Consider the following 13,499-nt stretch of genomic DNA (forward strand, 5'->3'; position numbering starts at 1 on the left):
GACTGGGATAGACACAGACCGGCGCGTGCAGCTTCGCATTTCCGCAACGTAGACACTGGCACATTTTAGCGCCTGATTCGTTCCTACGCACTCTGTGAGAAACGTGTCGCGTATCTCGCAGACGCAGACATCTCTCCATCGTCTCCGTTTTGCTTTCCATGTTCTTTCTGTCCCATCTTCCTTGGTCGCTAGGGCGCAGGGACGCGATAGAGAGAGCCTCAGGTACGCGCGGGTCGCGCCCCCCTCACTCTGCGGCCAGCGCGAAAAGCGCGTCGATGCTGTCGGCGTCGGCGAGCAGGAGCGCCAGAACGGCGGCTGGCAGGCGCCCCTGCCTCCTCCGTAAAGAAGCAGGCGGGGAGGTGGCCTCCGCGGGGGTCTCGCGCGTTGTGCGAGTGTCGCCGGCTGAGTGCGAAGACACGTGAGAGGCTTCCAGCGGCGCACTTCGTTGCTCCTCTCCCCCACGCTGTGCGCTGTCGTGGGTCTCGGATCCTGCCCGACCCAGCTCTCTCACGGGTGCCGTGGCGAGAAGGGGGTCATTTCTGTTTCCGTGTTGTCTTCTTTCGCAAGTGCCCTGGACCCGGTTCTGCGGTGGACTGCGCCACTCCGCATTCGCACTTCGCATTTGCGCCCCGGTCGCTGCTTTCCTGGAGCTGAGACCGACCTCTGTGCGTCGGCCTCCACCTTCGTCGCCGCCGTGCGCCTTTGAATGAGCCTCGCATCGCTCAGTGTACTTGCTGGTTTGTCTGTAGTAACTGCGATCCTCAGGTTTCGTTTCCGTCATCGAGTCTTTTGCCTCATGCGCAGTGGTTGTGTCGGTGAGGGCTCCACGCATGGAGTTTTCGCTGCGACAGTATTCAGCTCCCTGCGTGGAAGTGTATCGAGCGATTTTGCATGCGGCGTCTGGTGTGCTGTCCCCGCATTCAGACTTCCTCTTGTGTCTCTCTGCCGCTTCAGAGGTCTTCGTCTCCTCGCGCCGGTCTGCTTGGAGAACGAGGCCGCCCTTCGCTTCGTGCGGCTTGCCTGCCTGCAACCCTGGGTGCATAGTGGGCACACGGACCGCAACCTCATCCCCCTCCTCCCCCTTGTCCCATTGCATCTCAAGCTCCGCGTCGATAGTTCGCTCGCTGCCGTGGCTCCACGCCTTCTGCAGTATGTTGCTCGTGGGTGACTTTTCGCACCGCGGCATGTCCTCCGCCTCTGTCGAGGATCGGTTCGCCTCGGGCCCTCTTTGATCAAGTGGCTGTTTTTTCCTTGCCGAGTCGACCTCGACTTGTAACCTTTCCAGCATGCTCCTTCTTCGCGCCTGTCGCTCCCAGACTTCGAGCTGCTTGATGCGCCTGGCGTGCGTATACTCGGCGAACCGCAGAAAGGCGAGCGGCGCGCCGGCAGGCGCATTTGAAAGATTCGCAGACGCGGAGCCAAACAGCGGAGACTGGCGGAGTTCTTGCCTTGCGCGCGTGATGTGCGGCAGCTGGCGAACGGCCTCGGCGAGCTGCAGAATCTCCCAAGGCCGCCGCGCGCCTCCCGCGAGCAGGCGGCGGGTGACCGGCAGAGACAGCGGGCCTAAAAGCGCCGCCAGGGAACACTCACTGTGGGGCGCCGCACACATAGACGCGCCGAGGCGAGAGGCACCTACGAGAGACGAGGGCAGCGCGGACGCGCAGGGATGCAGCGCAGAGCGAGACGTCGACAGACGCGCAGCGGCCAGGGCGGAACCTGGAGAGCCTGAGGAAGGCGCAGTGACAGACCGGAGAGACGGACAGAGAGAGAAGGCCCCCTCAAGCGAATCACAGGGCGCCCGGTTCTGCAGAAGAGGCACCGAAGAGGCTTTGCTGTAGAGAGACGCCTGGGAGGCATGACGGGCGCAGGCGGCTGGCGAAGCAGACGCACCGGCCGACGGCGAGGCGGCTGAAGTGCACAGCGGGCGCACAGGGCAGAGTGCGCCGTTACGGGCGTTTCCCAGTGCGCGGCACCTCCCGTGCATTCGGTCGTTCTGCAGCAGCTGCACGCTGACGGACTCTTCAAGCTGAGCCGTCGCGGCACCGCGGGGTAAGAGACCGGTTCGACGTCTGTCGTCCAGAGTCGGCCGTCCTGGAGACTGAATCTGGCTGGGCTGCGAGGCCTCGCGTCGGCGCGGCGACGGCGTGAACGAAGGCCAAAAGAGCTCAGGAAGAAACGTGCCGAGTGCGGCGAAGTGGAGAAGCTGCGCAAGGAGCAGTGGCGCGCAGCTGACAAGGCGCAGGTCGTACAGGGCGAGAGCAGCGAGAAGCGAGGCGTAGCGGCGGCACTGGCGGAGAGTTCGCGCGGAAGGCAGGCGCAGGGAAGGGCGTGCGAGGAGGCCAGCGGCAGAAGAGGCGAGCCCAGCAGACGGAGACCGCTGCAGGACGGTGGAGAGGCGCGCGGAGGAGGACGCGGCGCGAGGAGACGGGGAGGCGGCAGTGCGGGAGCAGGCGGCGAGACGAGGCGGCGACAGCCAAGAGCGCGAACAACGGCTCCACCGCAGCGCAGAAGAAGCGGCTGAACGCGGGCAGGAAGGAGGGGCTCCCCGAGGGGAGAGGGAACCACGAGCGAGGCCTCCCGGGGGAGAAGAAGAGCTCGGGCAGGCAGAGGACGCCCACGGCGGAATCGCCGAGGACGACTGGGAGGAGTGTGAGCCGAAAGGAGCAGAGACTGAGGGAGCCACGCAGCCAGACGCATTCAGACACAGAGCGGAAGACGCGGAGGAGACAACCGACATTCCGGAGTGCGTCGCCGAAGCTACTGAGGCCGCAGGACCCGCCGAAGATGCCCGACCTGGGCAAGAAAAACAGGAAAACGGCTCCGCGTCCTGAGCCTGCGGAAGCGACGATGAAGAGAATGACGAGAGTGACAGCGAGAAAGCGTCAACAACTGCCCTTGAGGCAGCAGAAAGACGCGCGCTCCCGCAGCCGGAAGGCTTTTCCTCGTCGCTGCTCCAAAGGCAGTCCCGCCTTCGAGGGTTCGCCCGCTGCTGTGTCTCACATGGAATAGAGGGGAGCTCCCGCCGCATGTCCCATGACGCGACTCTGGCCGCGTCACATCGCTGGCCTGGCATGACTGTCAACCTTTCAGGGGAGCCGACTGACACGCTACAGGGACTTGCAGGCGCTGCCCTGTCTTCCGCGACCTCCTTCATCCGATGCGAAGCGTGCGCAGAGACTTCGTTGTGCAGAACTCTCAGCTTTTGTTTTCCTCCCTCCGTTCCCCCATGGTCAGCTGGTGTGCCGTCCCCGGCCTCCGCAGGACTCTGCACCAGCGTAGTGAAGTCGCCGGAGTCGCCGCTCTTCTGAGGCCGCTGTTTCTTGCTAACAGGGGCTTCAAAGATACCGTGGACCGCCTCGCGCTTCCTCTGAGCGCCGGCTGCATGTGCGGCAGCGAATGCGCGAAGCCGAAGGAGCCCTTCCCGCTCTCTTTCCCGCTGAAGCGAGAGCGCCGTGACGTCCCAGAGGAGCGCTAGACACCACAGAGAATTCGGCGTGGAGAGGCGGAACTGGACGGCCTGCAGAATTCGCTTTTCGAGGGCGACAAGCTCTTCGCGTGAGGCCTGCGTCTCCCACGCGCAGGCTGCGGACGCGAGCGAGCCGAGGGGGGCAGACGATGGCAAAGCACCAGCAGACTGAGACGCAGAAGGCGAGCAGTCAGGCGCAGCGGGCGCCGACGGCGACGGTAAGCAGCTCAAACTTGTGGCTGTGTCTTCGGAGCCGGATGCGAGACGAGGGCCTGAAGACAGAGACCGGCCGACAGCAGGCGAGGAGTGAAACGCACGCGTGGAGGCAGCCTCGAGCGAAGCCGACGCCGCAGACGCAGACGAAGCAGAGCAAGAGACAGACGAACAGCCTTTCAAGCAAGATGACGAAGGTGGAAAAAAGTCACTGCAGTGAAACGTTGAATCGCTGCCAGATTGAGCAGGAGCAGCGGGAACTGCTGAAAGAGGCGACGAGTTTGTCGAAACCGCGCGAGCCAGCAGACGCGTAGACACACTGGAGGAAGGGAGACTGGTGGTAGCACACGCTGCAGCAGGATGGGCATAGCCGCGCCTGCCTTGCGCGGACCCCGACAACGAAGTTGAAGATGCACCCGGTTCGAGAGGAGAGAAGCCAGGCACAGACAGAAAGCAGAGTGCTGAATTGCAGCCGGATACGGCACGCAACGATGCAGTGGCGGCCGAAACGGGAGGAGGCCCAAAGTTCATCTGCGTGGCGGCGGAAAAACTTTGGTCCGACTCGACGGGGCCAAGGGCCGCGACCTTCCCTTCTGTGTGGCCTTCAACCTCCTCCTCACTATTCCTTCTGATTGACCCCTCTCGCTGTTTAGAGTTTCTCGTCTCTCCGGCATCGCGTGCCTCTGCGCAGAGTCTCTGCGTTGACTGCAGCCGTGCACGTCCTGCGTGACTCGACGCGCGCGCGCCCTCTCCTCCGGCTTTGTCTTCTTCTCCTCTCTCGTCGCCTCCGCCTCGTCTCTCGTCTGGCTTTTCCTGTCGTGCATGCAGCCCCGCGACCTCCCTTGGTCGCGGAAATTCCTCAGCGGTCCGTGTGAGTTGGCGTCTCAGCAGACACGGGAGACAGGGCTCTCTCAGGTAGCGAGTCGCGATGAGGTCGTTGACATTCACTGCGTAGTCGTGTGCGTTTGTCGTTTTGTAGTATTCTAGAGAGCGCTCGTTGGCGACGTCCGCGATCTTCACGCAGGCCGCGGCGGCGCAGAGACTTTCGCGGACAGCGCAGCACGAAAGCACAATCTCGGGGGCGAAGCCGGCAGTCTCTCGAGCTTCATCGCCGGCTGCCGGCGCCAGAGACGTGGTGAGAGATGCAGAGGACGGAGATCCGAATGGACGAAGAAGCAACGCGCCTACGCGGGGTCGGGCTGCAGAGAGGGGAGGGTAGTTGCGGGCGCCCGAGAGGCCCCGAGGCGAGGCTACCGAGGCCGATGGCGGGCCCGATGAGCAAGCAGCAGACTCGACGGCAGAAGAGGCACTCCGAAGAGAGACTGCCAATACATCAGACGGCGACACAGAAGCGGCGGATGAACCGGAAGCGGACCGCACCGCAGAGCTACCGCCAAACGACCCCCGCGCGCACCGCAGCGCACCCGACGAGGGAGGGGCGACTTGACGCGGCGACGAAGCTGGCGCACGATGGGAGTCCCGACGCTGTCCTGCGTTGGCTTCCACTCGAGTGCGCTCCGACAGAAACGACGGCGCAAGCACCCAGCAAAAGTAGCGGTGAAACAGCGATGCCGCCAAGTGAACCGTCGAGTCCTTCAGCTCGAACTCGTTCTGCAGCCGAAAGAAAAGGTCGACCTGAAGCGAGAAAAGAAAGGCAACTGACGTGTAGCCTGTGCGGGACACTGAGGCACTTGATCGGACGAGTCCAGTTTTCTAGACGTGCGCATGCGATGAGGCCTCAGTAAAGCACATATGAACCAGATTTGAATCCATTAGCACTCCGTGGAACAGTCGGAGACTCAAGCTAGCCTCGACTAGCCGACGCGCCGATCCGAGAACGATACAGACAACCAAGACAACCAAGTTCTTTATGACTGCAGTTCGTCTCCATCCCGCTGGACTGCTTAAGGCAGCTAAAAGCGTTGGGCTTCAATATGCTACTACTTTACGATTCTTCCACATCGGTTATGTTCTAGGGGTAATGTATGGATTCCCGTTCTCACTCATCTTAACAGCAAGAGTTTACTCGAGGCAGCACGCGTGAGGAAAGAGGCCGCAGCAAACACTGACAAGCAGAAAAAACCGATTCGACAGCGGCATCGCATACTGTGGCGGGATACATGTCTCGCTAAGAGCTGCGCGCACGTGTGCGCAGCGAGCTCTTCTATTCAATGCCTACTTACGAAAGCCTGTAAGCAAATTTCGTGTCAATAAACGTGCGCCTGTCTATGAGGTGTGCATGTCCATACTGCCTTGCAGATACCACAGGCGCAGCGCATCGGCGTGTGGTGCCTCCCTTGCCGTTCATGTCTGCTTACGCATTTCTGTCGAAGGGTTTCTAGGGATTCTAGAACCGCCTCTTCGATTTGCTCTCTCTGAATGCTTCGAATGTCGCTTCGCTTTCTTCGCTCTTCATCTTGGTTGGGTCCTCTTTGCCGAGCCGCCCGTGGAGCCTCTCTGTCTCTATTTCTGCCTTCATCCGGCGTGAGTCCGCGGGGGGGCATCTGCAGAAACCGGTCAGCAGCCTGGGCGGCCAGCCGCCGCATGCAGGTCTCTACGGGGAGGTCTTTGGTGGAGGCGGCGAGGCGGTGCAGACGAAGGAGAAGCGAAGAAAACCGCGGATCGCTGCTCAGGAGGGAAGCCGAGACGGGCGCACTAGCCGGCGAGTGCCACGTGAGTGCATGCGCGGGGTGCGGCAGCGACCTGTGAGGAAAAGAGAGTTTGTTCAAGAACTAACTTCGTTCATTCAGCCCTAAATCCGACTCCAGACGCCGCGCGCATAGGCAGCCTCTGCAGAACAGCGCGACAGCGATGGGCGAGCCTGGAAATGCATACTCCGTGTTTCTACTTGGGCGAGGCGTTTTTCATAGCTGAGTCCCAAGCCTTCGCCTCCCTCGCTGGACACGGTTCAAGTGTTTTCGCAGATCTGCAGGTAGTTCGTATATCCGGCGCGAAACGTCTTCCGAAATAGGAATCCACTGGAAGGCCTGGTCCCGAACATATTTTCATATATATGGATGAATATGACTGCACGTTCATGTGCCTATAGATATATATGTATCTATTCGAGAGGCTGTTTGCATCCTGCAATATTCCCGTGTCGCTATGCTCACCGCACTCTTGCGCCTTCGCATCTTCCGTCATCAGGCATTCGCTCCGCAATTCCTAGGGCGTGTGCAACCCTCCTTTGCCTCTCCTCTTCTTCTGGATGCCCGATGTCAGCTCTCTGATTGTGTGTGGCTTCGGGCAGTTGCTCGCGACTCGTCGTGTTTGCTCGCATTTGCAAAAAGCCGGGATTCAGGTCCGTCGGGTTTTGGCTCGCCTCACTGGCCTCACCATCTCCGCGTACATCCAGGGATTCCTCCCCTCCGGGTAGCCACCCTTCCGTAGTCCCTCTGTTTTGGTTTTCTCTTGTTCTCTCTCTTTCTCTCGAGGCACCTGCGAATGCATTGCCGCCTTCTTTTCGACTTTGATCTATCAGGTCTGGCTCACCCTCCGTGACTGGAGAGGCGCGAGTCGGTTCGCCAGCTTCTTGTCTCTTCTCTCCCCTTTCTCTGAATTTGATTCCGCCACGTTTCGTCGACCCGCAGGCCTCTCCGCCGCTTGGCGCCTCCAGGGTGGCATCGGACAACTTCCTTTCCCTCTCGTTCTTCTCGCTGCCTCCCTCTGTCGCCATCGTAGACACCCGCACCCAGTGTGCTTGCCTCGACGCAAGGGCGAACTTCAGTCTTCTCGTCTCCGCTCCTCCCTCGGCCTCCCGTTCTAAGACACGGTGCCGCTGAGGCTCGACTACGCTTCCTTCGACACCTTCACTAGCTGTCGTGCTACGCGTTTGCTTCGCGGAAACGTGTGCCAGAGCTGCGTCCTTTGGCTGGGCTGCATGCGCCGCGTTGCCTTCGGCCGCCGGAGCAGACGAGGCGTTGCCTGCGCTGTTTTGTTCCTGTTCCCACGGAACTGGATTCTCCTCTCTAAGGGCCGCAGATGCTGGCGCCGCAGGAGAGGAGAGAGCATCGACACACAGGGCTGGCCTCTGCCGCGGAACCCGCGGAGGCAGCTTCTCGTTTTCCTTGCGGGCGAGCCGGTGGAGGCGGGCACGCTCAAGGATGACAGAGACGCGGTCGTACGCAGCCGCTGACATCACGCAGAGGCACAACAGAGCAGAGAGAGTCCTAAAAATTCGCTTTCTGCTGGGTTGGTATTCCCTGCCTTTTTTTCTCTCACGTCCCCTCAGCGGCTACAGGTGCACAGACGAAGAATGCATGTATAAATACCTATATACTATCTATTCCAAGGCACAAATGGTAGACGCCATCGCGCGTCGTGGCATGCTCCCTCGCAGCGGAGTCCTGAACTGGGGGCTGCGTTACAAGTGATTCAGGCTGCAGAGGTGAGCAGCGTTTGCTGGAGCGCGGCCGCCCGCGCCTCTGTTCTGTCTTCTCAAAGCGACAACATCTCCTAGCTTGGCGCACCAACGGCGGCGAGTGTGCGGTGGAGAGGCCTCACGAGTTGTCTGCCTACGTGCCCACGCTCTTGAAGATAAACACTCACTAGTAGCCGGCTACGTAGCGCATGCATTCTCTTGCTTGTGTGCGCGAGAAGCACGGGCGCTGAACCTGCAAAGGCCGCGCAGGTATATGCGCGAACGTACATGTACGTATGCATTTCCTTGCGCGGAACGGTTTTGGGTTTAGCGCGCATGAGTATTTTGCAGCTCACCAGCTGAAATTCTCTCTTGCCCCTTGAGTTGCAGCATGGCCTTCAGAAGCGCGACCGCCTCAGATCCCATGACGCGCCCGAACTGAAGAATCAGCTCTGTCGCTTCCTTCGATGAAGCTGACGAATGATACGTGGAGGCTACCGACCGCGCGAACGCAGAGGACGAGGAAAAACATATAGGTGGGAAGACGGCGCAGCAGCCTGCGCTTGGCGACGAGGCGCCTTCAGTGTGTTTGAAGTCGTAGGCAGCGCTCGGCTTTGCCTCAGACTGTCTATCGTGTCTGTGTCTCATCTCCTCGTCTCGGCGCCCTCCACACATGCTTCTCGGGTCGTCCATCGCCGGGAAAAGCAGCTCGCAGCCTGTCTTTCTCTCCACGGGTGAGGACTTCGGGACACCAGGGCAAGCGTCCTTCTTCTCTCCACGGAGTGCGTGAAGGCCGAGATGAGAGCGGCAAGCAGTCTCGCCCGCGGCATCAGGTCGGTTGGAGCGCCGTCGGGACCCACTTGCTGTTTCGTCTTGCCCCGCTCCAAATTCCTCAAACTCAGCACGTCTCTCGCGAGCTGCGGCTTCAGCCACCTCGAGAGTCTCCTGGTTGTTCCTCGCTTCTTCGCTGACCGCAAGGCCTTTTGCAGTCTCGCCGGATCGATTGCAGTCCTCTGCAGTTTCGGCTGTCCCTCCGTTTCCTAGGCCGAGGATTTCTTTCGCGGCTTTCTCTGCCTCTTCTCTCTGCAGCTGCTGCATGATGCCCGCCCAGTCAACTGGCCGCCACAGCGGCAGGAGGCGCACCCAGTCTTCAGCCTCTTTGAGAAGCCTCGCGGTCTCCGCTGAATCTCCGAGCCCCTCCTGAGAGGTTTCATCAAGGGTTTCGTGCGCGCGTGCATGCGCCGCGAGCCACGGGGAGTGTTGGCTCTCTTCATCTCTCGAAGTTTGCAGCGAGCCCCGGTGATTCGCCGCCCCAGTGAGACAGGGCGGCACGCTGGGGAGAGCCCAGGCAGATGTGCTTCTCGCGCGATCCGGCAGGAAGAGTTGAACGCGGAACGAAGGAGAAGCACGTGAGGCGCCTTCTGCTCGGTGCCCAGCCCCAGTGCCCCCTTGTAGCATCGCCGCCTCGAGTGAAGAAATAGGGAGAACAGCTCTCCAGTCTTCGTGGACGCGCTCGTCCCGTTCCTCCTCGCAGCCCACGCGGATGTATCTAGTCGTTCCTAAGTCACTGTGGTCTCCTCTCCTGCACGCGCGCTGCAGTTTCTCGCATCGTGTCGTTCTCGGTCCCCCTGCCTCGTCGCTGTCGGCTCTTTCGCTTCGTTGACGATGCTCGTAAGCGAATACCTCGCGGGCGCGGGGTTGGCGCTGCGGGGGCCATCTCCTGGCTTCCGCATTCGCTTCATCTCCGTTTCCTCCTTCCGCCTCTGCTTCGGCCGCCGGTTCAGCTCCCGCCGTGGTGCTCAGGCACTCCTCCCCTCGCGGCTGCAGTACCACCTCGCGTGCTTGCGGACAATCCAGCCGGCGGTGTGGCATCGGTTCGCCTCGACGCGCCTCGCTGGCGCACGGGGGAACCAGGGGCGGAGGCGCGCCCGAGACAGCCACCAGGGGAGGTGCAGAAGACTCAGCGGGAGGCGCGGACGAAGGTCGCGCGTTGAGGCGGCCGGCGTCGTCTTCGGCAGCGCTTCCGCTGTGAAGACTGGGAATCGAACGGTCTTCAGAGCCGCATGCAGAGGGGCACGGGCGCGCGTACAAAGGACGCGACGGATGCAGAGCCGCTAGGTCTGCGCGGTGCATTAAGGTCTGCCTGAGCCCGAGGCGCCGACGAGAGCCAGAAGAACGTGTCTGTGAAGCGAAAGACACTGATGAGCTACGGGGTTTGTCGCCCCTTGAGCGGGGCGCACCGAGCGCGTGGCGAGCCCCCGAGAATGCAGCTGGCGCCGGCTCGGGAAACGGTAGTCCACACATTTCTACCCACGTTCTGGCGTCGATGGGCGTGCCTAAAAGGCGGAAAATCTGCACAGAGTCAAGCAGAACATAAACGTCTTCTGAGGCTTTCAAGCCTATACTCGCAGTCTCATTCGTGTGACAATCTGCAAGGGATACCCGATGTCCATATACATATACATATGTGGTCACCCGTATATACAAATGTGCGTATATGTAAATTTATATATCCTAGAATGCCATTATATGGCGCAGGATGGCTCTGAAATCTGTCAGCATGCCGCTGAAACCCAGAGAAGGGGAGCCTATCGACACGTGATAGTTTGTCCCTGAGTATAATGGAAAATACCATCGCCCACACCTCTAACCTCTGTATCTGCGTTGCCTTGTGTCTCTCGCCTGCGGTTATCCTTTGTGGCTGTGCGGCTGCACATAAGTAAATCCCGCCGGCTGGGTTTTTCTCCGAGCGCTCGTCTCTGTCCTGAATTCGCTCACCTGCAGGAGGTAAATCATTTCTGAGTCCGCTCGGAACGGAGGCCTTAGTAGAGCCAGCTCCATAAAGATGACGGCGACAGACCAGATGTCGACTCCGAATGAGTACACGGGGCTCCAGTCGAAAGTGCCGTCGCCGCGAAGCAGCAGGAGCTCCGGAGCTCGGTAAAACAGCCGCCGGCTTTCACGGTATGATCTTTCCCGGTCTTTGGGATCTGCGGCGTCAGAGGATGCGGACGAACCGATAGGCAAACAATCGGGCTTGACGCAGAATAGTCCTTCGTGAGCAGCCCGAAGACAGTCTGGGTGATTTGGCAACAAAGACGTGAGCAACGCGCAGAGTGCAGGATGCGGTCTCTCACAGTCTGCGAGCCTGCACTGGTCTACAGGCGGTCTGCGCCGAATGACTGACGGTTCACAGACTTGCAGAGTCACACTCGCACGAGCCACAAGTTTCACGACGCCTGCCCCGTCACTGGTGTCAACCCTTACTTTCGGGGGTGTACGCGCCTTGCGTCTCTTCCAGAAGTCGGCTAAAACCGAAATCACTCAATTCCACTTCGACAGAGGGAAGAATCCAATCCATCTCGTCATCTTCATCCACGCCGTCTGCCACCAGAGACCGCACGCAATATGCGGCACGGGCGAATGCATATATATTCATATATGATGTATATGTGCTATCGAAGAATGACGTTGAAGAGGGGCACACTGCCGACTAGCGGGTGTGTTCGTAGTTATTTTTTCGGGCGACGGTTTTTTTGTTTGCCTTTTGCCGCAGCATCCGGGTTTTGTAAGGCGATGCACAGGCTGCAGGTCTGCCGTGAAACGTGTTCTCTGAGACCTGCAACTTGGGGGACTCAAGGACTGGAGTTTCTTTCTAAGGTCTTCCGCGATTTTGTGCGGCATGCACAGTCATGGTCCTCGCTCACCTGAAACATTCATCTTTGTTGGAGATGCGGAATGGGTTTCGCCTTGACTTCGCGAGGCGCGTGCGAGGCGCAGACAAGGTCGAACGAGGATGTTCTCCGGCTTCAAATTTCTGTGCACGATTCCGTAAGCGTGCAAGCAAGCCAGACCGTGCAGAATCTTGTGGAGAATCCGCCACACGAACTCCCGGAAAATCTCCTTCTGAGTGCACCAGCAAGATGTTGGTCTTCCTTCCGCAGGTCCCATGCCACGCCCTCGCAGCGGGCTCGAGAGAAAGTCCGCGCAAGGTCGCGGCTCGCTCACCAAGGCGCCTGCAGCAGTGCGAGGCGCTCCCGGCTCAGGAGAAGCATTCGGCGAACGCGTGGCGGCTCCAGTAGACCCGCGACTCTGCGAAAGCCCACACAGCACCATGCAGGCCCCCATGTGTGTGCAGGAGAATCCCCTCTGTGCTGGTCGTCGTGCAGACTCGTTTGATGGACACCAGGGCATTTACGCTCACCCAACAGGCTACTGAAGGGCGCATACACGATCGCAGCGAGGAGCGTGAGCAATGCAGGGACGCAATAGCGACAGCAAATGCAGAAAATAACCACCTGGATTACGGGGCACCGAAGCGCCGATTGTTGAGGCAAGGCAGCGACGGCCACAGCCCGGTCTACAAACACTCTTTCTCGATGGCACTCACTTCCCAGTAGGTGCGAAGGTTGTTTTCACAGAAATCTGTGACAAGGTACAGAGTGCTCTCCCGGATCTGGCAGCCGAAGAAGCGAACGACATTGAAGGGTGTGTGTGCACCTTGCAAGGTCTCTGCTTGAGGGGGAGCGTGAAAAATGACGCGACCGTCCTCTCTGTCAGCGACCCCACTTCCGTCCTCGAAGGTTCCGCGGCGGGTGAGCGGTGGCAGGTCTGCCTCCTGCCTTGCTCGCTCCAGGTGAACTTGCTGCCTGTGGATTTCCTGCAGGAGCGACGCTTCGCGGAGGATCGAAGCCGGGACGCCGTCATCAACTTCTGCGTTCGCACTCGCCAAGTTGACGCTGCGTACAGCGACGCGAGTAAACAAAGGGGGGAGCGCCTCGTCAGACTGCTGGCTGCAGCAGAGGCAAACTGGTGGCTCCGCAGTAGATGGCGATGCGACAAGCGAAGACGACAGCGCAGGCGCAGGCGAGGGCACGCCGACCGCACCTGCGGACGGGGGCAATTTACCATCAGAGCGCGATTGTTCGACAGAAACCAAAGACGGCACAGGTGCCAGAGCCAGAGGACTCCCAGCAGCAGAACGGCGTGTGGCAGACGAAGGCATCAAAGAGGTCAAGGGTGCAGAGGAGCGAGGCGCCCCCAGAGGGGGCTCCGAGTTGACAGATTCAGGACAATGGTGACTATATCCGCTGTTCACTCTGAAGTCGGAGCAGCATCTGGGTGGCGATTCTGTCATGACCGCGGATTGTGTGCGCTCTTTCCAGTCATCGAAGTAGCCAGACGCAGCGGTAGGAGAGGAAGCAGAGGAAGCACAGGAACCCGCACTGGCAGTATGTCTGTCTGTATACACTGGCGGGGAAGAGAAATTAGAAGGGTCATCGCCTGTGTTTTCTTCTAAGGCAGTGACGCCAGTTGTGCTGGGTGACTCTTCTCCTGAACAGCAGGCAGGTCGTTGCGAAACCTGATGCCGTTCCTCCGTAGACCCCAACTCGCGTGTCGAGGCACGCTCGCCAGGCGAGTTTGCGAATCCCTCTTGGTAGGTAGTTATGCCGCTGTACT

The 13,499-nt window shown here is 60.1% G+C and overlaps 1 protein-coding gene across 1 annotated transcript; it reads right to left on the minus strand.

Annotated features, from left to right (window-relative positions):
* Positions 1 to 244: 244 nt before the first annotated feature.
* BESB_016990 (uncharacterized protein) lies at positions 245 to 13,176 on the minus strand (the record flags this gene model as incomplete). Its single annotated transcript, XM_029360414.1, has 8 exons — positions 245 to 5,314; positions 5,998 to 6,382; positions 6,793 to 7,810; positions 8,396 to 10,391; positions 10,818 to 11,029; positions 11,307 to 11,423; positions 11,747 to 12,131; positions 12,430 to 13,176. 8 exons carry the CDS (start codon positions 13,174 to 13,176, stop codon positions 245 to 247), a joined length of 9,930 nt encoding a protein of 3,309 aa, XP_029216390.1.
* Between the last annotated feature and the right edge of the window lie 323 nt (positions 13,177 to 13,499).

The sequence above is a fragment of the Besnoitia besnoiti genome, chromosome X (genome assembly GCF_002563875.1).
Source record: "Besnoitia besnoiti strain Bb-Ger1 chromosome X, whole genome shotgun sequence".
In the NCBI taxonomy this organism is placed as follows: domain Eukaryota; phylum Apicomplexa; class Conoidasida; order Eucoccidiorida; family Sarcocystidae; genus Besnoitia; species Besnoitia besnoiti.